Source organism: Cebus imitator, unplaced genomic scaffold (genome assembly GCF_001604975.1).
Source record: "Cebus imitator isolate Cc_AM_T3 unplaced genomic scaffold, Cebus_imitator-1.0 Scaffold45, whole genome shotgun sequence".
NCBI lineage: Eukaryota > Metazoa > Chordata > Mammalia > Primates > Cebidae > Cebus > Cebus imitator.
Window position 1 is genome coordinate 12991919 of NW_016107360.1, and position 25619 is coordinate 13017537.

At 41.6% G+C, this 25619-nt stretch overlaps 1 protein-coding gene and 1 long non-coding RNA gene across 6 annotated transcripts in view; one reads left to right on the forward strand and one right to left on the reverse strand.

Moving 5' to 3' along the window:
* Positions 1-25619, forward strand: part of CREB5 (cAMP responsive element binding protein 5) — a 421520-nt gene that overhangs the window by 379686 nt on the left and 16215 nt on the right. For 3 of the 5 annotated variants that reach the window (XM_037737933.1, XM_037737934.1, XM_037737932.1), the window contains 2 exons: positions 20206-20529; positions 25213-25443. In XM_037737933.1, the coding sequence (XP_037593861.1) occupies positions 20206-20529; positions 25213-25443 (555 nt within the window). The remainder of the gene's footprint in view (positions 1-20205; positions 20530-25212; positions 25444-25619) is intronic. The other 2 variants (XM_017527056.2, XM_017527060.2) reach the window with 1 other exon arrangement.
* Positions 19631-25561, reverse strand: LOC119470949. Its single transcript, XR_005199934.1, has 3 exons — positions 25422-25561; positions 22947-23093; positions 19631-20019 (listed from the first exon to the last, which is right to left on the reverse strand). It is a non-coding gene; the product is annotated as an uncharacterized LOC119470949 (long non-coding RNA).

Genomic DNA, 25619 nt, shown 5'->3' on the forward strand with positions numbered 1-25619 from the left:
ACAAAATCAAATATGTTCATTATAACTATTTGCTTATGATTAGGTTATTTTGAAATGAAAAAAATTGCAGAATTTTCCTCCTTTTCTTAAAAATTACAGATTTTTCCACCTTTTCTTTCTTCTTTTCTACTTGCTGTCACGGGGTTAGCAGCAGATGTGTCATCTAGAGTCACCAACAGCTGCACTGAATTGAGAGGGGCCTTGGGGTAGACTTTGGGTAAATCCATTACAATCTCTACCATACCTGGCACATAGGTAAAATGGGCTTAAACCTCATCCACTGCCTGGGAATAAGTATAACCGGTAGTCTCAGTGAAAGTACGGCAAACAGAGCTCAGCACAAAGCAGGCCCTTGATAAACTTGTCAGAGATTTTCTTAAATAAGCCACTTACAGAAGGAATGATTTCCCTGATCTCAGGCAATGTTGGCCTGGACAGAGTGCCGACACACTGGCAGCCTCACATATATATAATAAATACCCACCAACAAATGAGGAAAAAGCAAAAGCAACCACCAGAATGCACCCAGAGAGGACATACTGTTGTGTCTGAAAGTGGCCCTTGTAAGGGTAATGAGCACTGATGACTGCCATCACTCAGATGACTTTGTCCTGTTTGGAGCATCTTCGCACTCCAGTATTTCACTGCAGTTGATAGGCTTCCTTGTCAGGCTCCAAGCATTCAGGGTAAACTCAGCTCATGGGACACTTTGAGTCTTGGGGCCTACAGGGCCTGTGAGAGAGACAGCATGACACGGGCATCCTTTGGCTTCTCACTGCCCCTGCTGACCCAGCCCTGATAAATAAGCCAGGTAATTGAATTAATAAACAACTCGTTGTTTTTTTTTTTTTTTTTTTTTTTACAGCCAGCTGGCGGGCAATCAAAATGTGTGATAAATTATCTGTCACTGCTTTAACCACAGCAGGGGGAAAGTGGAAAAATTAGCCACTCTAACCCTTTCTCGGGTCCACCCCGCTCCTACTCAGTTTGCTTAGCTATAGGATTCTTTTTTCCCTCTCCTGGTGTTCTCGCTCTGGCTGAGATCCAGGACAGAGTCGAAGTGAGTGGAGAAACGTAGCTGGCTGCCCTGATGATGGATCCTTAAGCCCCAGCAGGATGGTGGGATGCAGAAATTCCACGCCAGTGTGTGGGAAAGCAAGATGCGTCTCCTACCCTGGCAGGAAAGGTTTGGACGTGAGCCTGTGGTTTAAGTCCACAAGATTCTTGTTAAGGGACGGGGGTGTGATGCGGTTCACGAGCAAAACGAAGGGTTATGATGTCTGCTTTCTCTCGCTCACCCTCTAATGCCAAACAGCTTTTGGGTTCTTCTGGAATGAGTGCAAAGGCCTCACCGGAGTCGTGGGGAATCAAAGCGGCTGCCTGATGCCTTTCACCCATTTTTGCACCTTAGCAACTTTCTTCAGTTTCTCCCTCCACCCTCTTTTCTTCATATCCTAGGGCCTCATTTCAAGTTACGATTGTTAAAGGTGTTGATTTTTACAAGCCATGCTTCAGGATTGTTCACCACAATCATGCAACCTATTAGTAGTCCTGTATAATTTAAGGAGGCTTTTCTTTATTCATTTTTCTGATGACTTCCAGTACAGTTTCTCCAAGTTAGAAAAATAAACAGTCACCATCAGGCTAAATTCATGTGTAGACATCATTAGGCTTTCCTATGTCAACTCACTCTGTACTGTGGAGACCTCCCGGCGTTCACTGGGGTTGGGAAGCATCTGGCTCGTATGTCCCAGTTTAATACCGTAATTCTCTTAGAGGTGCTTGCATTATAGGATGCCGCCTTGTGTGATCATATACGAATTATCTGCATGGCACAGCCTGGAACTGGCAACAGCTGTAGGCTGCATAAATGCAGGGTTCTTGATTTATTTGATTCATGGGCTTCCAAAGACACTTTGAAGGAGCTCTTCCCCAGAGCATAGGCTCTTCAGTGCCTGTATGGAGCAGAACTTTAATCCACTCGCAGGGGAAAGTGGAAAAATTAGCCACTCTAACCCTAAAATGGGATAAAGCGCTGGAATGGGATAAAGTGATGGTTGTTCTTTTGGCTTTTTCCAGGAAAACAGAGCTCTAGGAAAACTTCATGTCATTGCTAAATCAAACCTTGACCATTATCAGACAAAACTTGGGACCACACTCCTTGTTAATGTTTGATTATATTCTTATACTAGAATGTTTACTACGGGGTTTTGTGCTTTCATTGGTATTTTCAGTCCTGGCTGTTAGGCCTCTCTGCAGATTCAGGGCTTCTTAATGGGATGGGGGTGAGGTAGTGCAGAGAGGAATTAAAGTAATTCTGAACCAACAATGTGAAGTATTGTGCTTGTGAAACTCCAGGACATTCACACCTCTGTGGAACTGTAACTGGCTGCCCTGAAAAATGCACTTGAACTCCTCCAAAAATTCCAATCAGGATCCTGTTTACAGAGCCATACAGAAACCTCTGAGCAGATTTCTACACTATATCTAGAACATGGTCATGTGTCATCATGCTTCTTCCTCCCCTTGCTTCCTTCTTAATCCAACACACACACACACACACATGCATGCACGTGTGCGCTGCATTCTTTGCTCCACTTCCTTGGTCATGAGGCAGATCCAGTGGCGGCAGGGGGACAGATGATAGTTTCAAGAATATTAGTGATAGCGTCAGAAGGCTGAAAGAAGATCCAGCCAACTTGATTCAGTTTCATGGCTGCCTATTTTTCAAGGCTTTCTCCCAGCTTTTTCAAAGAAAATGAGCAGCATAAAACAGAAAATTAAAACTTGAAGTTAGCTTTGATGTGCCCTGGATCTTACCTATGATTTAAATAGAGAAAAGAAGGGAAGTTACCTAGATACTTTATTTTTTCTGAGACACAGTCTCACTCTGTTGCTCAGGCTGAAGTGCAATAGTGCAATCTCAGGTCACTGCAACCCCTGCCTCCCAGGTTCAAGCAATTCTCCTGCCTCAGCCTCGCAAGTAGCTGGGACTATAGGTGCACACGCGTCACCACACCTGGCTAATTTTTTGGCATTTTTAGTAAAGATGGGATTTTGCCTTGTTGGCCAGGCCAGTCCTGAACTTCTGACCTCAGGTGATCCACCTGCCTCACTCACTTAAAGTGCTGGGATTACAGGTGTGAACCACAGTGCCCGGCCTACCTAGATACTTTAATTTGAATATTTCCAGGGCCCTCTCTTGAAATTCTTTATAGATAAAAGATAAGGTGGGAATGGGAAGGAAGTCCTACTCCCGACTCTTATTGACTAGGAAAATGTTGAGTCTGTCTACTCAAAAGGTTCATGTGAATGTCATTGGAATCTCTGGATTTTGGTTATTTGAAAATAGAAGTATTAAAGTCACTACCTAACTCAGGGCCCACTCTCATTGTTTTCCTGCAGACAAGTGGAGTCTGTGCCTTGTCTCCCACCCCACCAGCTGAAGTCCATGTGCAAATCTGCTAAGTCACCCAGAAGAGAATGTCAGGGCGAAAGCTTTTTATGCCATTGCTTTCAAAGAACTTTGTAGGGTTGGAATTATTTGAAAGGTAACAGAATATAGTTTAAAAACCATGTTAGGAAGCCAGAGGAAGAAAGCCAAAAGAAGTTCCCCAGCTGCCATTGGTCAGGGAGAATGCAGCGATGCCGTGGGTAACACCCCTGAGGTCTGGGCTCTGCCCGTTCCTGCTGTGCAGATGAGAAGGTTGGCAGATCCTGCCTGGAGAGCACCTGTCCCCAGCTGAGAAGATACATCTGCCCCTGGGTTTAACTAACTCTGCCCCTCCCCATGTGGCCTGGTGGCTGACACTGTCTCTGTGGCTCCTGAAAAGAAGTAGCCCAGCTTCAAAACACATTGAATGAATGCCACAGAAAATACGTAGCACATGGGCTGTTAGCACTTTCATACCTCCTCCCTGCTTCTTATTTAACATTCTAGATGCAGCTGAGTGCCAGACTAGTCCCCAGGGCAGCAGAGAAAGCCTGGAGTGACAGTCAGGAAGCATGGATTCTAATACACCTTCAACCTTACACTAGTCATGTGTCACAGTGGCTTTTAATCTCACTGGCTCTCAGTTTTCTAATCTGTGAAATATTCTTGGGCCAGGTGGGCTCAACAACTCTTTCAATTCTTGGATCCTATGGTTATAGAAAACTAAATGTTGTTGTTGTTGTTGTTGGAGACAAGGCCTTGCTCCATTGCTCAGGCATGTGCCACCACACCCGGCTAATTTTTATATTTTTGGTAGAAACGGGGTTTTGCCTTGTTGCTTAGGCTGGTCTCAAACTCCTGGCTCAAACAATCCTCCCACCTTGGCCTTCCAAAGTGCTGGAATTACAGGTATGAACCACCACGCCTGGCCTGAAAACTAGATTCTTAACACGGCTTTCAGCATGGCCGTTCTTGAACCACACAGTGGTTTGATGACCTTCATCAAGGACAGAGAGGATATGTGACAAAGACATTCTGTTGTTTAGCTGAATTTTGTTATCAATTTTAGTACCACATGAGAGTGGTCCTGTGGTGTCTCCTTCAAAGTAATAAGTAACATTAATACATATCATTCAGTCATGGTTTGGTTAACCTGGCTCTCAGGTTAAGGCAGGGTTTCTCGGCGGTGGCATTATTGACATTCTGGGCTGGATAATAGTTTGTTGTGGGGCAAGGGGGCAGCAGTCTGTCCTGTACGCTGTAGAATGTTGTTGAGCAGCGTCCCTGCCCACTAGACGCCAGGAACACAGCACCCCACTCCCGCCCCAAGTTGTGACAATCAAAAGTGTCTCCAGATATTGCCAAATGTCCTCCAAAGGGAAAAACTGCCCTCAGTCAAGAACCACTAGGTTAAGCCATGACCAATCTAGGCCAGGGTTAACTACATAGATTTGCTATGTTATGATCTAAAAACACTAGTTAGCCCCAGAGCCCTACCACCATCTGTTTCACTGAGGTTAGAGCAATCTACCCTCATTCTAAAATCTCAACAGAAACAATCCCTTTAATCTGTCATGTTACAGTGCGTCGCAGGTAATGGAATCTATTGCATTTTGGGTTTTTCGGAAATGGGCCGTATTATCTTTGTCTTGGTATTCTTACTGTGCACAGAGTAAACGCTTAGCAGGTTACTGAAAGAATGAACAGCTTGCTCCAAAACACCAGAGAAGTCCAGAATGAGGAGCTGCCACATTCAGGCAGTCATTCTGCAGGATTCTTATTTTGCAGGAGGAAATGAAGCAAGTGTTTGCCAGTTGGAAGGGTGGAAGGAATCTTTGGGAGGGAGGCTGCCATTACCCCAGCTGAAGTGTAGCCAGGATAAAACCCTCTTCTGGTTAAAAAAAAAAAAAAAAAAAAAAGCCATGGAACATTTAATGATGAGCCTCAGTACATCAGAGCCCACGCTGTACAGCACCCATGCTCCCTAAGGGCAAATAAGAGTGAAAGATTCACTTGCTTTACATCTTCTGTATTCCTACATTAACGTATACTTTGGTGGCATGGGACTGTGGAATCTCAGATGTGCATCTGCCATGTTAATCTCCCTAACATGGGAGCCCTACTGTTTTTTTCTGATTTGTCTGAAGAGTATGACTTTAACTTGTATTTGAAATGTTTCACTCTGTTGTCCTGAGAACTTAATTTTCTCCGAATACACCTATATTTTACAGATACTAGTACTGCATTGAGTTTGTTTTCATGTTTGTTGTTTTATAGGTATTATTTGAATCATTTAATGCAAACATTAGGTCCAATTCATGAGGTTTGTGGATTTCATCTGATACTATTTTGTAATCGTTAAGTTCTGAAATGAACACAGTTGATTTATCATGAGAGTGTTTGCCTCTTAGCTGGATATTTGTCATTGAGGAGGAAATCAGCCAGACTGGTGCTGCACAGGATCTTCTGGCTCCCTCTCCCTATCCTCACCGGGAATGTCTTAATTTCAAAATAGGTCTCCCCAAAAGGTCTGTTTATTGAGTTTGAATGACAAGTGCTTTGGAAATACCCTGCCTTATCAGCACTCCATAAAAGGCTCTCTGTTGTAGCATGATTTTGACATTATAGTTAATTCATTAACAACTGATATTATGGAGATTTGAATTCTGAGATCAAAATTAAGCAAAGAGCAATGGAATAGAAAGAGCACATTTGTAGGGCTTCCCATCTCTGCACATGAAACCAAGGCTCAAAATCAGTATTCAAAGAGAAGTGTAACTGTTATTTCAGAAGGTGGATTAATTCAGCAATGAGGATCAGTTTCATCAGCATGGGTCATGAATACACATTCCTAGAGTCCCAGATTTCTATCTAGTGTTAAACAGTCTATCCTTAAATTAAAAAAATAATTCAAAATTTTAAAACCTGGGGTGAGAGAAGAAAGAGACTTAAGAGAATGAGAATATGCCTGTTTCCATTTACTTTCCCTCTGCCTCTGTCTGTCCAATCTTCCACCCCAAGAACACCAACGAAATCAATGTTGTAGACCCAGATTGAATTTAAGATTTTTGAATAGAATGAATGAAAGCACTTAGGTGCATTTTCTCTTGTTGGAAACTGATTTTAAAACTTATTTTCTTTTGTTTAAAGAAACCGGGGTTGGTTGCAGAGGGGTATAATATTTATTTCTTTCTGTTTACAAATTGAATTTTAGTACATATCCCTCCTTCTTCCAGAAAAGATTTTGAGCTTCTAAATAATACAAATCAATTCGGTTCATTTAAAAAATAGTCCTACTCCTAGCAAATGAGTAGGAACATATCCAACCATAATAAATGGAGTTTTTGGCTATTGACGGTTGCCCTCCTTGGCAAGACATGCAATATGTGGTGTCTCACCAAGGAAGCTTAATGATGATCTACTTCCCGTAGTGAATGGGCTTTGGAAGGAAATCAAAGGATACATGTTAGCAGGAAAAAAAAGGGAAAAAGGGGAAAACTAGCAGGCACTGAATCAGTACCAAGAAAAACAATCCATCCTTTACTTTAAGAAAGATTCACACCAGATGGGCTTGGTCCCATCAGTTAGTCAGACCAGAACCAAGTGGTGAGCTCACTTAACGTGGACATGTTGGAGAAAACATTTCAATCCAAACCCAGAGTAGCACATCTGCCTAGCAGGAGAAGCAGTCACTAAATGCAGAAGGCCCTTCCCCTGGTAAGCTGGGCCTCACCTGTGTGAGCTCTCCAGACACAAATATGCTCCTTAAACATGATACTGTTCGTATTAAGTCAGGCTGGGTGGAATATGTCCCAGAAATGGGAGAACTCCCCACTGCTAGACCTGCCATCACCATTTCCACTTGGCTTAGCGGTTGACACATTTGGTTAACCATTTTGTTAGCCTCTGGTTAACCAATTATGGTTTGAAAACCTTACAGAAGTGGACAAGTTTCTGTACAGAATCTTATGCATATGAAAACCCTATAGGATGCAATTCCTTCCTTATCTGCAACACCATCCAGGTGCTCTCTTGCTGGCATATGGTGAAAAGAAGAACCCACTTGATAATACACCTTTGGTGATTAATTTATCTGGAGACTAGGGTGGAGTGGACAATTCTCCAAAAAAAGGAATTGAGCTTGTTTTGAGTTTGGAATACTTTGACTCAATCTTGTATTCACTTCTCTTTTGGAATGATTCTGCCTTATCATTTTACATTTATAAATACCAGTGACCTTGAATAGTGTATGTTTTCTACCTTCAGCTAGAGCTGACTTGCTTTCTTATTGCTACTCTCCATGTGTCTTCTTTCTTTCTCTCTGTCCTTGTTTCTCACTTTCCTTCTTGCCTTCCTCATCTTGCTCTTTATCATCCACCATCTGTCTTTTAACCAGAAGGCTCTCCGCTAAGTCTGTCACACAGCAAAGGAAAGCAGAAGGTTCAAATTCCTTCCCTTTACTGACTCCTAAGAGGTCGCTTCACTTAGTATTTCTTCACAGGGATTTTCTACATCTCCAAAATGTAGGGAATGATTTTTGTCACTTATTTCATAGCTTAATATCTGCAAGGTACTGATTTAGGACAAGCTACTACATATTGTTAGTCCCTGGTGAGCAGTTGCTTAAGAGAAATTTGGAGTCAGAAAAGAAATTGCTTGAGCTGGAAAAGAAGGCAGATCATGAAAATGATATCTTAAGCTTGTAAGAAGATAAATTTTTAGAGAGGCCATTTTCAATTAATAAATCAACCAGAAAGCTTTCTATTTGGCATTTTTAGAATGGTACTCAGTTGTGGCAATGTGATTTAAAGAGATGGTTCCACACTTTCCACCCCACCACCCCCATTACTTGTGTTGTAGGCAGTAAAATAGTAGATTTAGGTCTCTGGTTCATTGAATTGTACACCATAAAGACAATAGAAATTGAGGCATAAAAAGATAGTTTAGCAAGGGCCAGTGATTCTACTGTCAAAAATGTGCCAAATAGGATGGGCGCGGTGGCTGACGCCTATAATCCCAGCACCTTGGGAGGCTGAGGCGGGCTGATCATTTGAGGCCAGGAGTTCAAGACCAGCCTGGCCAACATGGTGAAATCTCATCTCTCCTAAAAATACAAAAATTAGCTGGCATGGTTGCAAGTACCTGTAATCCCAGCTATTTGGGAGGCTGAGGCATGAGACTTGCTTGAAACCGGGAGGCGGAGGTTGCAGTGAGCCAAGATCACACCACTGCATTCCAGCCTGGGTGATAAAGCAAGACTCTGTCTCAAAAAAAAAAAAAAAAAAAAAAAAAAAACAAATAAAAAAAAAAAAAAAAAAAAAATCCAAATAATTAATAATTGTTATACCACCTGGAAAATAAAAAACACAACTACAGAAAACTCCAAAACTAGAAGAAAGCATCGAATGCTCAATATTTTCTAATACCCGATTATGACTGGAATTTTAACAATGTAGGTGAGAACCAGCATGATTTGGATGCATGTCTGCTCAGAAGGATGTTGCTCCTCATTTTTTGCTTGGAAATGCTGTGCACTGTCATCTTCTTGGGCATAATTGAAAAGCTCTTCTTAAGCATAACTTTGTAGACACACACACACACACACACACACACACACACACGGCCAGATTCTTAAGAAATTATAAATGATTCTCTTTAAATATCTTGAATGTAGGCATTCAGGGGAAAAAAGAAAAGATTCTGTATTTTTGATTCTGGCTTTCTTGGGCACAGCTTTCTTCTTGGTGTGGTTTACCTGAAATACTGAAGATCGTGCTCTTATCAGGGATGACTGGCCTTTATCCTGTGTCCCTCAGAGGCCTGTACAGGCCTGGCTCAGGGAGACCAGGCAGATGACAAATGGCATCGTGGATTCTCAGTGTGCTCAGAGCCCAGGGGCTATTTATAAATGTGCTGTTTGTGTGGTCAGGTGACTGCTAGGTTGAGTGCCATGTGATCCAGACCACTCACAGGCAGGCCTCCTCTTTGGCAGGATGGTAGAATCATCACAGCAAGTTGATTTGGCTATTTGTCTGGTGACTTTGGACCACTAATAGAAAGCCCAAAAAGGAAGGCAGGCAGATGCTCTGGAATCAGAGAGTATTCCAATCCCTCTCTCTCTCGTTCCCCCTAACCCCCACCGGCTTCTCCTCCCTTTCATCACTCCTCTCATATCAGTGGTGAGTACTGGGGGGGCCCCATACTTTGAGGTCTCAGGCAGGGGCAAGATTCAGAAGCAACAGATAGCAAAGAGGACCCAAATACACCATCACCATTCTCCCAAGGGGAAAGAGCAGGACTGGAAACCCAAGGAGCATGTTAGATAGCCTCAGATATGGATACCAAGGGACAAGACAATCTAAACTTCCATACAATTGACTATCCTATCATTAGAAAAAACCAGGAGCCTTCTTACTAGAAAAAGCTTGAGGCCCCACTGGCCAGAACACCAAATGTCTACGACAGAGGCCCAGTGGTACACATCTTGCTATTTCCCAACAACTGGAGGAAAGCCAGATGACAGTTGTCTCAAGGGGTAGCCATGTGTTGGGAGAAACTTCCATCTCCAGTCCCCTGAGGGCTTTTTAGTCAAACTTTGAGTTTCAAAAGTTTAAGCATCAGTTATTGAGATGCCCTCTGGGAATGGAGCAAGGGGCAGCGTCCATGAGCGAGCCAGGCGCAGCAGCCCTCCCAAGGGCGTAGGGGAGGATCTGCTAGAATGCTGGGTGATGTAGCAGTGACTGGCTGTCCCACCCAAGCAGCACCCTGCCAAATCCTGCACCTCCCGCAGCACGCACTGCAAAGGGACTGTTATCACGAAGGGCACCAAGCACATAGCCAAGGACTACTGTGCGTTGAAAAGGTACCATTTATGTACCTACAGTTGCTCTCTGTCTGTCTTGCTTGGGATTTGGGGATGTGTAGCATTGAAGAGAAATCCTTTCCATCATTATTCATTGCACCCCTTTTTGCCAAATAATTAGGTCACCCACTCAGGAAAGACCCTGTGATACACATGTGGAGTAAAGTTTGCTGTGGGAACTTGAACTCTGAATTTCCTGACTTCTGTGCAATTAAAATCCCAAAGTTAATGCTGCATTAGCATGGATTTTCCATAGTGGCTTATAAATGCAAAGTTCTATGTTTCATATGTATTTTTCTAACATATGTTACTGCCTGTGTTTCTGATTAAAAGCTCATCCAAAATAACATAATGAGGGATTACTTTTTTCCAATAGAACTTTCTTCTTCTATAAAAGCTGGAAATAAGCCCTCACCTAACGTTACCCAGGTTTGCAGGTGCTGAGATTTTAGAGGAGTAGTGTTTGTTAGCAAGACAAAGGGCGTTATTCTCTGGGAAATCACCATCAGAAAGTGTTCTTTCTCTAAGGAAAATTATAGGCCAGTGCTTCAAAGACACTACATATAGGCACTACTGCTGGAGACTCTCAGGCAGCAGGCAGGCTGGCAATCAACAAATGTTTATTCTACGTCCATTGTGCATTTAGTGACTTTAAAATTCCCAGAGAAACTAGCATATGGTATTTTCTAAGGCCAAATTAGTACCTGAGGTCATGCCATAATGCTTAAGGAACTCAGCGACCAGGAAAGGAACAGCGGATCTATAATATCTCACCTGAGTATGGGGATATTGATGAAATAAGAAAGTGAGACCCCATAAAAGGCTTTTTAAAGCTCAACTTGTCAGGGCATTTCTTCTCTTTAGATCTCCTTTAAGAGACATCCAGCCTTCATCCCCTACATATGCACACCTGCGCATGTGCATGCACACATGCGCGCGCGCGCGCACACACACACACACACACACACACACACACACACACACTGTCATCACCACTGTCTCTGTCCAGAAATTGAATCCAACTAAATGAATGGATAAACTCATCAGATTTTTTAAAAAAAAATTTAGTGAGCATTTTTTGGAAATAGTCAAACATGCCAAGACGTGTATCTAGGGATGTTCATTCCAGTGTTACGGAGGAAAAATACAAACAACATGCATACCCATCAATTCAGAACTGGGATACTCCCCTAGAGAAAAATCCAACACTATTAGATATGAGATTTTTGGTGGGAGCAGGCAGGTGAGGGACATGGACTTGTATGGCTCACATCACGGCCTTGCAGAGAATAGGACTCTCATTGTCTTGCTTTCAATTCTCTAATCTAGTTTCATTGATACAGTTGAAAAATCACATCAGCTGTTTTGATGTCTGCATTGCATAATGATGCTTACAAAGTCAAAATCCCCACACCCTTCTGTTATATATATATATGTTAATGCCAAGCTATGTATCCCCTAAGCTGGTTTGGATAGATTCTTTTTGTTTTTGTTAACCAAGCATAAGGTGTTATACTGATTTCAGTTAAATTTCTCATTAGACAGGATCTTTATGGATACTGATTCTTTGTCCAGTGTGTTAAACACCCTCGACTAGCTTTGTATTATACAAAGTTGATGGCTATGGCTTCTGCATTTTCTCTTTGGTTCTAAGCCAGCTAGCAGATAATAGAATTGTAAGAAAAGGAAGGTACCAGTATCTGGCAGAGGAGTCAAAGTCCCTGAGACAGATACTAAAATCCTGGCATTGACTTTAGTCATTCAAGGGCAAACTATCTTTTCTGTCTTTATTGTTTCATAATACAGTGTTTCATATCATAATGAATATTAGCAAGTCTCAGATGAAGTCATGAATTCTCTATCAGCCCACTGTTGGAAGAAAAGAGATTCTTGTTTTGCTTTATTTTTTTTAATGTTTTTTAAATTGAGGTAGAATCCACATAAAATAAAATAAATCTTTTTTGTTTGTTTTTTTGATACAGCGTCTTGCTCTGTCGCCCAGGCTGAAGTGCAGTGACCTAATCTCGGCTCACTGCAACCTCCACTTCCTGGGTTCAAGTGATTCTCCTGGTCTCAGCCTCCCAAGTAGCTGGGATTATGGACTCACACCACCATACCCAGCTAATTTTTGTATTTTTAGTAGAGACAGGGTATCATTGTGTTGGCCAGGCTAGTCTCAAACTCCTGACCTCAAGTGGTCTGCCTGCCTCGACCTCCCAAAGTGCTGGGATTACACGTGTGAGCCACCGTACCTGGCCCAAATTAATCATTTTAAGGTGTACATTTTAGTGCCATTTGGTACATTCAACATGTTGTGCAACTATCATCTTTATCTAGTTCCAAAATATTTCCATTATCTCAGAAGGAAACCCTAGGACTATTACGCAGTCACGTAATCCTCCCCTTGGCTTCCAGCAAGTGATCTGTTTTTTGTCTCTATGATTTAAGTATTTCTAGATAATTTTATGTAAATGTAATCATACAAATCATGACCTTTTGTGTCTGGCTTGTTTCATTTAGCTTAGTGCTTTTGGGATTCATCTATGTTGTAGGATATTTCCATGTTTCATTCCTCTTTATGGACAAATAATATTCCATTGTGCTTTTTCATCAAAAGCTGACATTAACATCACCCCATCTACCCGCTCCTCATCCACAAAACAGCTCCACTCAGTTCCATTGACTCTGCTGTGTATCTTTATCATTTACACAGATTCTCATCTCATTATGTATCCCCATTTCACAGAAGAGGAATTTGAAGCTTAAGGTGATCACCCAAGGTCCTGGAGCCAGGCTTTAAAACTAGGACTTCTCACTTTAAGTCATTTCTGTTCCTTTTCTGAAGTTCTCTGCCACGATAACTTTTCTTTCTTCATTTTAGACATTCATCTAACTCATTTCTTCGATAGATTACTTAGCAAACCTCAACTTGGATCCTCTCTCTGAGGAAACAGAGAAGAATCCTGCCATCTTTGGTTAGGTAGTGAAGGCACATGGCGCTGAGTGGTTTACTGCTCCCAGGACCTAGAGCTGCCCTGGAATAGAGCGAAGACTAGCTCTGGCTCTCAGGATAGCAGTTTGTTCTGAAATTTGCTAAAATGCACAGTCTCTTAAAATGCTCGCTATGCTGCTGAATTACAAAAGACAGCCACTGAGTCCAAGACATTCGGGGAAGTGGTATCTGAAATAAAATAATTCTATAACTGTGCATTCATTAATTTCTTCTTTCAGCAAGAATAAATTAAAGGCTCACTCTCACAGAACTGTAATTAATATATGATTTCAGTATTAATATGAAAAAGGCTGGCAGGGAAATTGCTAAGTTTTGTCTCTGGGGTTTGTTTGGCTTTTTAGACATCAAAGTGCAATGTATCACCTAGCACTTAGGTCTGATCAAGCACCAAATTCTTTTTCTTGCTTACATTACATCTGCTAAAGTTCCGCTTTTCTGAAATAGCACCATTACTTGTGAGGTAGGATGTACCTCAGCCTGTGATACTCTTCCCATCATTTTCCAATAGAGTATTGATTTATAATATAATCCTTTGGGCTTTTCACTACTTATGTCCTTTCTATTATCTTCAGAGTTAGTAAGTTTGAGTGACATCATGTGACAAATAATATGGACTTATTTGAAATTTTATTAGCAAACCAAAATCTAAATCAGGATACTTAAATAGTGGAACCATCAAAACTGAGTTACCTTATGAAAGTTTTAAAAGGAACAGATTTTATTCCAAGTGATTAAGCCAAGTATTACCTTAGTTAATCCCGTGGACAGCACAGAGCACTTCTTTTTCTGTCTATCCCTACATCTCCAAGTTTGAGAGCATTTGGGGATCTAAGCCGGCCATTTATACTTATTCAGTGGGTAAATATCAAATTGGGTTTTCTTAATAATTCAGAAAGAATTTCAGAAATCTTTGATACATAGAGGAAGTCAGCAATCATTGCTATTAAAAGCAATGAAGTGAAGCCTTCATGCAGTGAAGGCTTTTGGTGTCAAAACACTGACTGTCAGACCATTCAGAAGCCTGTGTTGACTGCCTCTGTGGATCAACTGTGTCTGGAAATTAAAAAAAAAAAAAAAAAAAGGAAGAAGAAATTACGGTAATGCTTTGGAGAGGCCACCGAGGACAATTATTTTGAATTTGAAAGGAAATATGAATTCAGATTTTGTCATATTTGTATATAGACAGTCTCTTCTGTGGTCAACCCAGAAACACTACCTTTTGATATTTTCACATTTTTTTTTTTCTGGAACAAAAACCAGCAGCCATTTATAATTAAAACCTTTCTGGAAAGAATATTCCAAACCTTCTTCACTCTCACTCAATTGAATTTTAATTAATGTTTAATAATTCGGCTCAGCTTTCAGAGTCTATAAATGATAAGCAATCAGCCTTGTCAAAGATGGAGAAGCAACATTTTCACAGTTCCACAAATGTTTCTAATTGGCATAGGCCAGTTGCTAATGGGAGATAAGTTGCCTGGGGTGGGTGTGGGTGGGTATGCTGTGTGTATGCACACTCACACAAGCACACAAGCATGCATGCTTGTGGTGCGAATGACGTGTGGGTGGACCCAGCTTCACCCGACATGCCGTGATGCAAACTTGAGCTAAACGGGAAATTAAAAAGGGGCCAGGACTGGGCCATGACAGCAGTGGCCACACTGGGATGGGAGGAGGCGGATAGTTGGTTCCTTACCAGGAACCTGGCAGCAGGCCCACCCTCCCATCACAAACTGTGGACAGGGAGCTTAGAAAATATATGGACCAAATGAAAATGACCGCTCTCGAGTGAAACTAGCTGTGTGTCAGGCTTCTCGACGCCTCTCCTAATTTTCTCTCATAGAAATGAACATGGTAGAAGATGCTAGAAAGTTGACAGGAATCATTTTTCTTTCTCTCTTGCAGTCATGTCAGTAATTGCCCTGGGTTTTATAGCTGAAAAATATATGTTTATTTGCTCATTAATTTTCCTCCCTTCCCCTTGCCTTTTCTTGGCATTAGGCAGAATGTTATTTAAAACAAGACACAGTTCAGCTTCAAAAAGAAAAATCATTCTGCAAAAGACAGCTTAGACCCATTTACTGGTCATTTATCATCCCCAAAAGAGTGGAGTCGACATAGCTCTATTTGGTAGATTTGAATGATTCATAGTGCAGCTGCTACTCTTGCTGGCACCGGCATCCAGGAGCACAGTAGGCTCCTCAGGACCTTGAGGAGTGTCCCAAACTGTTTCGGAATGACATGGAGAATATTAAGCGTGGCATATGCAGAGCAGCTTGATAATCACTTATCTTCACTGCATTCTTTTAAATATGACACCGGCTGCTGCTCAGACAGAAGACTCAACCCAGAGGCCTGTGATTTTTCTGAGGGGTGATCAAAAGTCTTCATCTTCACACCTAAGTGTGTATTTCTTCCCTGGTGCTTTAAAAAGGCTTGGTTTTGTGCATCTTCCATTTCCTTCAAACAGTGGGCAAATAACAATGTGCCTATTATGGTGCCTGGCACACAGTTGAAGCCCAATAAACATTTGTTGAGTAAATAAATAGTTAAGCAGAATGTTATAAGCATTATTGTCTTGGCCTGAACAGTGCAAGAATAGACTTGAGGCAATCAAGTCATTTCCCTTAACAGTATAAGCTAATTATTTCAGAGATGAAGATCTGGTGCACAGTATTTCTTTGTCAGCTTCCATTTGCTCCTAATTAAAGGTAGAAACGTTGTTCGTAGCTTTGAAGAGATGGCACAATGACCCACTCCTACACAGATTTTTTATTTTCCTTGCCACATTTTCAAGGAAAATACATCAAGATAAAATTAACAGGCATTCCTCTTATTTACTTCTGTTTTCTTTTCTCTGTTGCTGTTTTCTAGAGGGCAGGCAGGGTGTGGGCAGGAAACTGTTTTGACTGTGTTTTTACAGCCCATCTGCCTACATGACTTCTGTAGTTGATTCTGCTAACCTGGGTTGACGAATAAAATCATCCTCCCACATAAATACCAGCTACAGTGATCCAAGATTAAAATACTGCATCCTTATCATAAACCTCAGAAAGTTTAATTCATTATTCCTTCCACAAATATGAATTCAGTGTATAATATGTATCAGGCACTATGCTAAAGCTGTGAATTTAACACTGAGCAAACTCCAACATGGTTCCCTTTCTAAGCTTACAATCTGAGATGGTTGATGAATATTAATTAAATAATCATACTAAAATTACCTAGCTACAAACTATTTTTTAAAAAGAAACACGGTTCTACTGGGACCATATAACAACAGGAACTGATTTACACTAAGAGACCAGGGAGAACTTTACTAAGGAGGAGACTGGAGCTGAGAGCCACACAAGGTCTGAAGAAAGGCAAAGAGGGTCCCAGGCAAGAAGAGGGTGAACCTCAAAGGCCCCCAGGTTGGGGGAAGCATGATGCGACCTCCAGAAACTGAAAGTTGGCTATTGTGGCTGGGTGGGAAGAGAAAGGGCTGATGAGAAGGCAGGCCCATGCCCTGCAGGGACTACACCTAGGCCATATCAAGGGCTTTGACCTTCGTCCCCTGAGCATTAGACAGACTGACAAGGGTTAAAGCCAACGGTTAGGAAGTAGAGGCAGGGACATGAATACATGGTCTTTATCATGTCTGTGTTTTGGAGTGGGGGAAATTTAAGTATCAATTCTTGACAAATACAGCAATGGAGATGAAGATGCTGAGCTCTGGATAATCCTTTCTTTGCTACAGATGAGCTTCCTGGAAATTCTTTACCATCCACTGTCCCTTCCACTAAATTCCTGAAAGAGTGCATCCAGGTCCCTAGCTCTGTGCTGAGTAACACCTGTATGGGGCCAGTGCTGGCCCATGCAGCAATATCATATCATCTCCTCCTGTCAGCTGTTTTAGCCTTCTCTCTCTTTCTCCTTTTCCTTTTGATGATGCGGAGGTGGCAAAACATAGTTCATTTCTGCTTTTGGTGAAGTATGAATGGCATGGCTTGTGGCACCTTCTCTCCTGGTTTAGAGAACAAGCTTTAAAGGTGGAGTGGCTCTGCCTCTTCTTTAGCCTTACAGGGTAGTTCTGAGGATTGGGTGGCTTGATACTTGTAAAACATATAGATCAGGTCAGGCACGGTGGCTCACGCCTGTAATCCCAGCATTTTGGGAGCCCGAGGCTGGGGGATCAGAAGGTCAGGAGTTCGAGATCAGCATGGCCCACATGGTGAAACCCTGTCTCTACTAAAAATACAAAAGTTAGCCTGGCGTGATGGCGGGTGCCTGTAATCCCAGCTACTTGGGAGGCTGAGGCAGGAGAATTGCTTAAACCTGGGAGGCAGAGGTTACAGTGAGCCGAGACCATTGCACTCCAGCCTGGGTGACAAGGCAAGACTCCGTCATAAAAAGAAAAAAAAAAAAACATACACAGCAAGGACTGGCACAGGCACATAGCAAGTACTTAGGTAATAATGTAGCATTAACTATTTTTGCTGATATAGAAAGCTGTCAAAGATGTATTGCTAAAGGGTTAAAAAGCAGGATACAAAACTAGGCATAAAACAGCTTGCACAAATGTATCCTAATAAATGCAAAGCAAATGTCTGAGGATATGTGGTGGTTACCTCTGCGGACTGGGACTGGGGTTTAGGGGAGAAGGTTAGGCAAGTGGCTTTTGCTTTTTCATCTAATATTTTTGTAATAATTGATTTTTTATTAGAAAACATCATAGTGATGAAATTACAAGGAATAGTTTAGAAAGTCCATCATGTCAGTTTTTTCAAAGGCATGATGATTTCAATATAACCTCTTTTTATATATTTTCATCCTTACATTTGCAGGTATCATCCAAAAACTTTTATTGGACATAAAGAAACATGTATCTAAAACCCAGCAATTCCCTAGATTTTCATTGCTTTGCTATGCCGTAGTCAAATAAAAGTTTTTAAAATCCCATGCTATTTAATTACACAGTTATAAAATTATTCTAGTTGTTCTTTCATCTCCCCATACACACACATAGAGTTGTCAGGAATGCGGTACACCCACCAGATATAAACAATGTGTTTGGCTTCATTGTTGCTGACTTCATTGCAAAGCATTGCTTAAATTTTTATAATAAACATTTTTACAAAAGCAATGCAATCATTGCTCAGAATTGGAGATTAGCAGCATTAGTTCACTTTTCTGTTTAGACGTAAACACAATACCCAGCATCTCATCTTTTCCAGAGATTTAGGATGTTGAACTTCTTCAGGATTATGAAGGTCAGTAGCTGTTGTGCAGTATCTGTTGCTCATGAAAGAGGCAAGAAGCGGATTATGTAGGTACTGAACCAGGAGGTCGAAAATATTTTAAATGATGATCTATTAACATACAGTCTATCATCCTTTGCTCTAGTTTTTTATTGTTTTTTTTTTCTTAGCAGGTAGGCTCTTTAAGGATTTTGATTAATCAGATTGATATTTTTCAACAGTGTATGTAACTGGTTGAGAATCATTAATATTGTAGAACACTAGAGCATGGTAGGTTTGATCATCATTTAAATACAACTCTTCCCTTGCCCAGCAATTATGCACCACTATCATCAATCAGATAAAAACGCAAATCTGGAGAGAACTTTGAGTACCCTGGTAAATACTTCATGAAGCCAATGGGAGCTTGCCAAATAGATGATCATCTCTGCATAAGATATATTACCAACGAGTAACTGCATTATACAGTCCTTTGCACATTGTGCCCCTCGGGATATGATGATAATTGATTGTGTCACAGAAGAAACAATTTTGAAGAAACTGGGACTAAGTTGATTACCAACTGAACCTTTAGATCAGCGTTAGCAAATGATGGCCCAAGGGCCAAATCTGGCCCGCTGCCTAATTTTCTCCAGCGTATGAGCTAAGAATGGTTTTTTATATTTTAAGTGACTGGGTAAAATAATCAAAAGTAGAATAACATTTCGTGACATGTAAAAATTATATGAAATTCACATTTCCTGTCCCTGAAGTTGTATCAAAACCTAGCAGATTCATTCATTTAAACATTATCTGCAGCGGCTTTGCACCGCAATCTCAGAGTTGACTAGTTGTGACAGAGAAGCAGTTGTGACAGAAAATATTGACTATCTGACTCTTTGTAGAAAAAGTTTGCTGACCTCTCCTTTAGACTCAGGTGCAAGTTATTTATGTGCATGTCTGCTTATGAACGGATAATGCTTTTGTGTTAGAAATGTATCTGGCCTGCTGATGTGGCTGCTGAAGAAGGTGCAATGCTCCATATTCTTCTATTTTCCTCATTCCCTTCTCAAAGTCAAAAGCAAGTTATTAAGTGAGAAAAATTAGAGTATTGGAAGGGGCCATAGGAAAGATCTTGGTCACAGAAAAGCCCTACACATTACCTCTGAAGGCTGTAGATGAGTAATTCTAATTTTAAGCCCTAAAATCAGATTAGTTCTCTACATTTTAAAATTCGAAATTATTTCTTCTCTATGTCTGAGAAATCTTTTGATAGGCAAAAACATTCATTCTTGTGACTCTTACAAAATACAGTATGGCGCTGTTTGGTGTATGCTTGCAGTCAGTTGTAGACACAGTATGATGCATGATTGGATATTGCGAAATACCTTTTAGTAGAATGTCCAGTTCTTGATAGGATAGCCTGCCCATTGGCTGTGACAGTTGAATTAGGCCACATGGCTGATGCTGACCCTCCTACTGACCGCAATACCTAAGAAAATATGAAATTAATACAGAAGCTCTCTTGTACTGGTAGCAAGATAGTTACTTGTAGGAAATGTTAACAATAGTATCATAAAATATAGAATTGAAAATGTGAGTCATTTTGCTTTAAAATCTCTATCATGTACATGACTGACTTCAGTTGTCCCCTCCCCTCCCTTTTGTTCTGTTTCAGAGGTTGAAGGCTGCATTGACTCACCACCCTGCTGCCATGTCAAATGGGAATATGAACACCATGGGACACATGATGGACATGATGGGCTCCCGGCAGGACCAGACGCCACACCATCACATGCACTCACACCCGCATCAGCACCAGACACTGCCACCCCACCACCCTTACCCACACCAGCACCAGCACCCAGCGCACCATCCTCACCCTCAACCCCATCACCAGCAGAACCATCCACATCACCACTCCCATTCCCACCTTCATGCACACCCAACACATCACCAGACCTCGCCACATCCGCCCCTGCACACCAGTAACCAAGCACAGGTAGACCTTTTCCTTGGTCTCTTTCCTCCTCTTATTCTCCTTCTTAACAGGGCAAGCTCTAATGCTGGGGTCATTTGCAGCAATCTTGTATGACAAGCCCAGGTGTTCTATCTCACATTCTAGGGAGCTCTGTTTTTCTCCTAAGTGGCCACCCTTACCCATAAGACCCTACCAGATAATAATTTCTATAAATAATATATAAATAGTATCAGGTCTAGTTTCTAAGAGCCAACATAAACTTTAAATTCTCCAAAATCTATTTTTGCAGTGTGTTAGAAAGGTAGCCCCCCAAAACATAACATTAATCAATGGATTAGGAAGAATTTAAGCTTATGAAGAAAGATGTGACTTAAGTTAATTCTAATCCTGGTTCTCACTGCTATGTTTTTTTTTTTTTTTTTTTTTTTTTTTTGAGACGGATTTTCTTTTTTTTTTCCCAGTTTGGTTTGCTATGTTTTTTTTTTTTTTTTTTTTTTTTTTTTTTTTTTTTTTTTTTTTTTTTGAGTCGGAGTTTCGCTCTTGTGACCCAGGCTGGAGTGCAATGGCGCGATCTCGGCTCACCGCAACCTCCGCCTCCTGGGTTCAGGCAATTCTCCTGCCTCAGCCTCCTGAGTAGCTGGGATTACAGGCACGCGCCACCATGCCCAGCTAATTTTTTGTATTTTTAGTAGAGACGGGGTTTCACCATGTTGACCAGGATGGTCTCGATCTCTTGACCTCGTGATCCACCCGCCTCGGCCTCCCAAAGTGCTGGGATTACAGGCTTGAGCCACCGTGCCCGGCCACTGCTATGTTTTAAAACATCATAGAGACTCAATTTTGTCACCTGTAAAAATGGAAGTTAAATACAACGGGCAATCTTCTGAGTAACAATGAATGTTAAAAATCTAAAGACTAACAATTCAAGGGAGACAAAGAAGCTCCCTCACGGATGCTAGGGCATAAGGTGCTGTGTAAATGGTGAAGAGAGGTGACTCATCCCCCTGAATGAGAAATGCGTTGGAGGGAACAGAAAGAGAGCCAAGTTCTGTAGATGATGAGACCAAGAGAAAGGCCAAATCCCAGGGGGGGAGAGTCACCAGGAGCAGCTGCAAAAAAAGCCAGAATTTAGACAAAACTGAAAGCGGGTTGGGGGACCAGGCAGACATTATGTCACCCAGGGCCAAGAAGAGAGGCGAGTCCTGTACGGGAGTGAGTTTTAGTAAGCCGAAGAAGGGCATGTCCGGGAGCATGGCTGGACCTAGACGCTTTGGATCCTCAAGCAGAATGACCTTCATCCATACCCTCCACCCAGTCCACACTGCCAGCTTCCAACCAGCTGGATCAGAATGGTGTCGGAAGCTTGAGACCGCCAAATAACACTTATTCACCGTCTCCTTTGCTGTCTGCCTCTGGAGACAAGACCTTACACTAGGCAGCTTTTTGAGCTCTTGAGCCCGACTCCCTTAACATCCACCAAACCTGGACAGCCATCCACAGAATGGGTCAGCCACAAGCAACTCTCTAAGCTGTGCATTAGATAAACTGTTTTTTGCAAGGTTCTCAGAGGTATTCTACAGTGTGAATAAGAGTTGAGCATTAGAATGAGATAAGCTTAATTTTCCCCCCACCTTCCTTGCTGTGTGATTGTGAACATAAATGATTAACCTCTCTAACCCTCAGTTTTCCCATCTGTAAAATAGGGGTAAGGTAATAGTAGACTAAACTCCTAGGCCCTTATGAGTATTAAATAAGAGAAGCTCTGTAAAGCCTTTTGCACAATGTTTAAAATATGTTATTCCAAACCATAATAATAGAAGTTTAGCAAATTGTATAGCAATAAAGTGGTATCAAGAGAACTTTCTTAGTCACATTTTTAGTCAAATGCCATGTATTTAGAAGAGAAAAAAAAAAACACTACAAAGTCAATGATGGGTAAATTGATTCACATGTGTTCTTAGTTTATAAGAAAAAGAGAACATTAAGGTTTGGTTGCCTTTGTGGGCAAGTTATATAACAATTCTTTGAATATAAAAGCCATTCACTAGCTAATTACAAATTAGCCAATTGCCCCCTGTTTCAAGTCAGTAAATGGCCAATTGGAGATGCAATTAGTTAATTGCCATTATAATTAGCTTCATGAACAGTTGCTTTTTAAAATCATACACAAAAAACAAAGAGCTCAGGTTGGTCTTGCTCAAATTTGAACCAAATAATTTAGGCAGTATCCTAAAATACCACTCTTAACACCACTTTGCTAAATTGTGTGATTATCTGAAAGTAGGAACAGAATCCTTTGAACTCTGAGATTCTCAGATGATTTGGAATAAATTCTGCCTTTTTGAAATTATAATTCATTACTTTTGATCAAAATTTTCAGAGCATCTATGCCAAGAGAATTCTGCTTTAAAAATAAAATTCCAAGCAACAATAATTACCTGGCACACAAATTCTGGTTTTAGGGTTGTATTTGTAAGTTCTTCTGGCTTCTTGTGCTCCTCCCTCCACGTAAGGATGTGAGTGCGGAGTGCTAGTCTCATGACCACCAGGAATTTCTCTTAACCAACCCTGGACCTGCATTACACCTGAAACCACATCACGTATGCCTTTGAGTGAAGGCACATGAAAAGTGTCATAAGTCACAGGTGGATTTAACTTAGGGTAGGAGGATACAGAATTGAAAGATAAGTGCTTGCAATGGAGATTAAAAAACAAATTTTTCCTACTTGACAGTTTTGTCTAGGGCTGGCAATAAGAGATCATAATTCACAAAAGGAAACAGTTAAGGCAAAAATATCCGAGCAGTTTAGCACATTCCCTCTTAATGCTTTTCTTTGCAGTAGTTAGCTCTGGAATTAGCATCCAAAATGACAAGTGCCAAGTCTTTGCCAATAACAAGGGTGATGTCTTCACTAACAATTCTGATGAGTAAGACCTTAGACTGTTAATTTATTATGTTATTCCTCTATAATCGAGAGGAAAAGAGTCACCAACAAACAGATCTAGAAAATGTCTTTGCTTTATATAAAATTACCAAGATGCAGTTCAACCTCAACCCTGGGCCTGATTCCTTTACAGTTAGTCATAGAAGGTTTGATAGAGTTTTGGATTAAAATCTATCACTATCAGTCAGCTGATGTCAACCAGTCGCCATTATTAGTGCAATTACAGTCATTCTGATCGATTTCAATCACAGTGCTAGAATGTGATAGAAAAGATTGTTGGGCTTCATTTTTAAACTTTTTGCCTGTTATTTCTGCAGGTTAAATGCCTCTTGTAAAACGGCTTTATAGGTATTACAGTCATAAACCTGAGTGACTGAGAAATGCGAGAGGAAAAAAAAAACCCACCTTTTATTGAGAATGAAGAAGGAGGAAGGATTGAAGTGCATGAGGAAAAGCATTAGGTGTCCAGACATATAAAGAGTCAGTCGTAGAAATTTGACAAGGTGCTGTGTGTCTGCCTCATGAATAGAAACAAAGCTCTATGTGTGGGGGTCTCCAAAGCCTTAGATGTTGCTGAGTCTCATACAGACCTTGCAATGAATCTATAAGCATAGTAAAACTTTTTAATAAAGTGCTTTGCCACTCTTAGGATTTCCTTCTAATGTAAGTGTACGGTAATACACAAGCAGCTCTCACTATCTCACACACAGGGTGTGGTAGGGCTCAGTGCTGCTTCAGGCATCAATGTAATGCTTTCAAAGGCCCTGCTTCCCAAACAAACACCTAGAAAGCTCTCCTGGATCTCTTTCACCCTGGTGAGCACGCTGAGGGGCAGACAGGCCCAGCTGGAGTGTGCAGGTCCAGCCAGTCCTCTGCATTAAGAAGTCTGAAATAGTCCAAATAGGATTTCATTTGCTTTCCTGGTTTCATGGGCTTCTTTTGATAGGAGTCACCATGGCAACGATGTCCCAGAGGTGTGTTCTAGGAACACAATTTTAACACTATTAGCATGAAAGGAGCCCACGACATGCTCAGAAGTTTTCTGCAGATGACAGATGACTCATCCATATTGTGATAATAACCCTGACCTTCCTGTTTTCACTCTGTAGCCATACATTGGCTATTTTAAAGTTTCATTTGTTTTGGTTTTAGTTTTTTAGAGACAAGGTCTTGCTCTGTTACCCAGGCTAGAGTGCAGTGGCATGATCATAGCTCACAGCAACCTCAGTCTCCTGGGCTCAAGCAAGCCTCCCATCTGAGCCTCCTGAGTAGCTAGGACCATAGGCATGCACCACCATGGCTGGTTAATTTTTCCATTTTTTCTAGAGCCAGGGTCTCGCTATGTTGCCCAGGCTGGTCTCAAACTCCTAGCCCCAAGTGATCCTCCCACCACGCCTGGCCCTTACTTTGAAGTTTTTAAACACACCTTCAGTAAACCACTTTTAATAGCTGAAGGAGAAAAACAAATGCCTCCTCTACCATGATTTGGCCCAATGCCTGTGAGGGAAAAATCTATCTGACTACATTTTTTCAGCAGTCATTCCTGTATCTTGCCAACACATCATAGAATATAGGTCAGTGATGCTTTTTCTTTTCTTTCATGAGTGTGATTTCATCGTTTATTTCATAGGAGGCAAGTCTGATATGCTGACTAAAGCACCAGGCTTTCTGTGCTTTGGATTTTAACATCAGCTTGGGTTCCCTCCCTTACACAACGCGTCCTTCCCTGTCCCCAACACCTCCTCCCTCTCTGTCCCAGCAGGTTTCACCAGCAACACAACAGATGCAGCCAACCCAGACAATACAGCCGCCCCAGCCCACAGGGGGGCGCCGGCGAAGGGTGGTGGACGAGGATCCAGATGAGAGGCGACGGAAATTTCTGGAACGGAACCGGGCAGCTGCCACCCGCTGCAGACAGAAGAGGAAGGTCTGGGTGATGTCATTGGAAAAGAAAGCAGAAGAACTCACCCAGACAAACATGCAGCTTCAGGTGCAGCCCACGTTGTCTTTCCCCGGGACTCAAAGGCCCTCTGCTCCGCCAGCATTTCCTGCCTCACAGGCACTTGTTGACATAAGCAGTGATACCACACACTTAGTCCACAGGGGAGCTGCAGCCCGCTCCTAGAGCTTTATGAATTCTGGGACACTCCACACGACAACATTAAC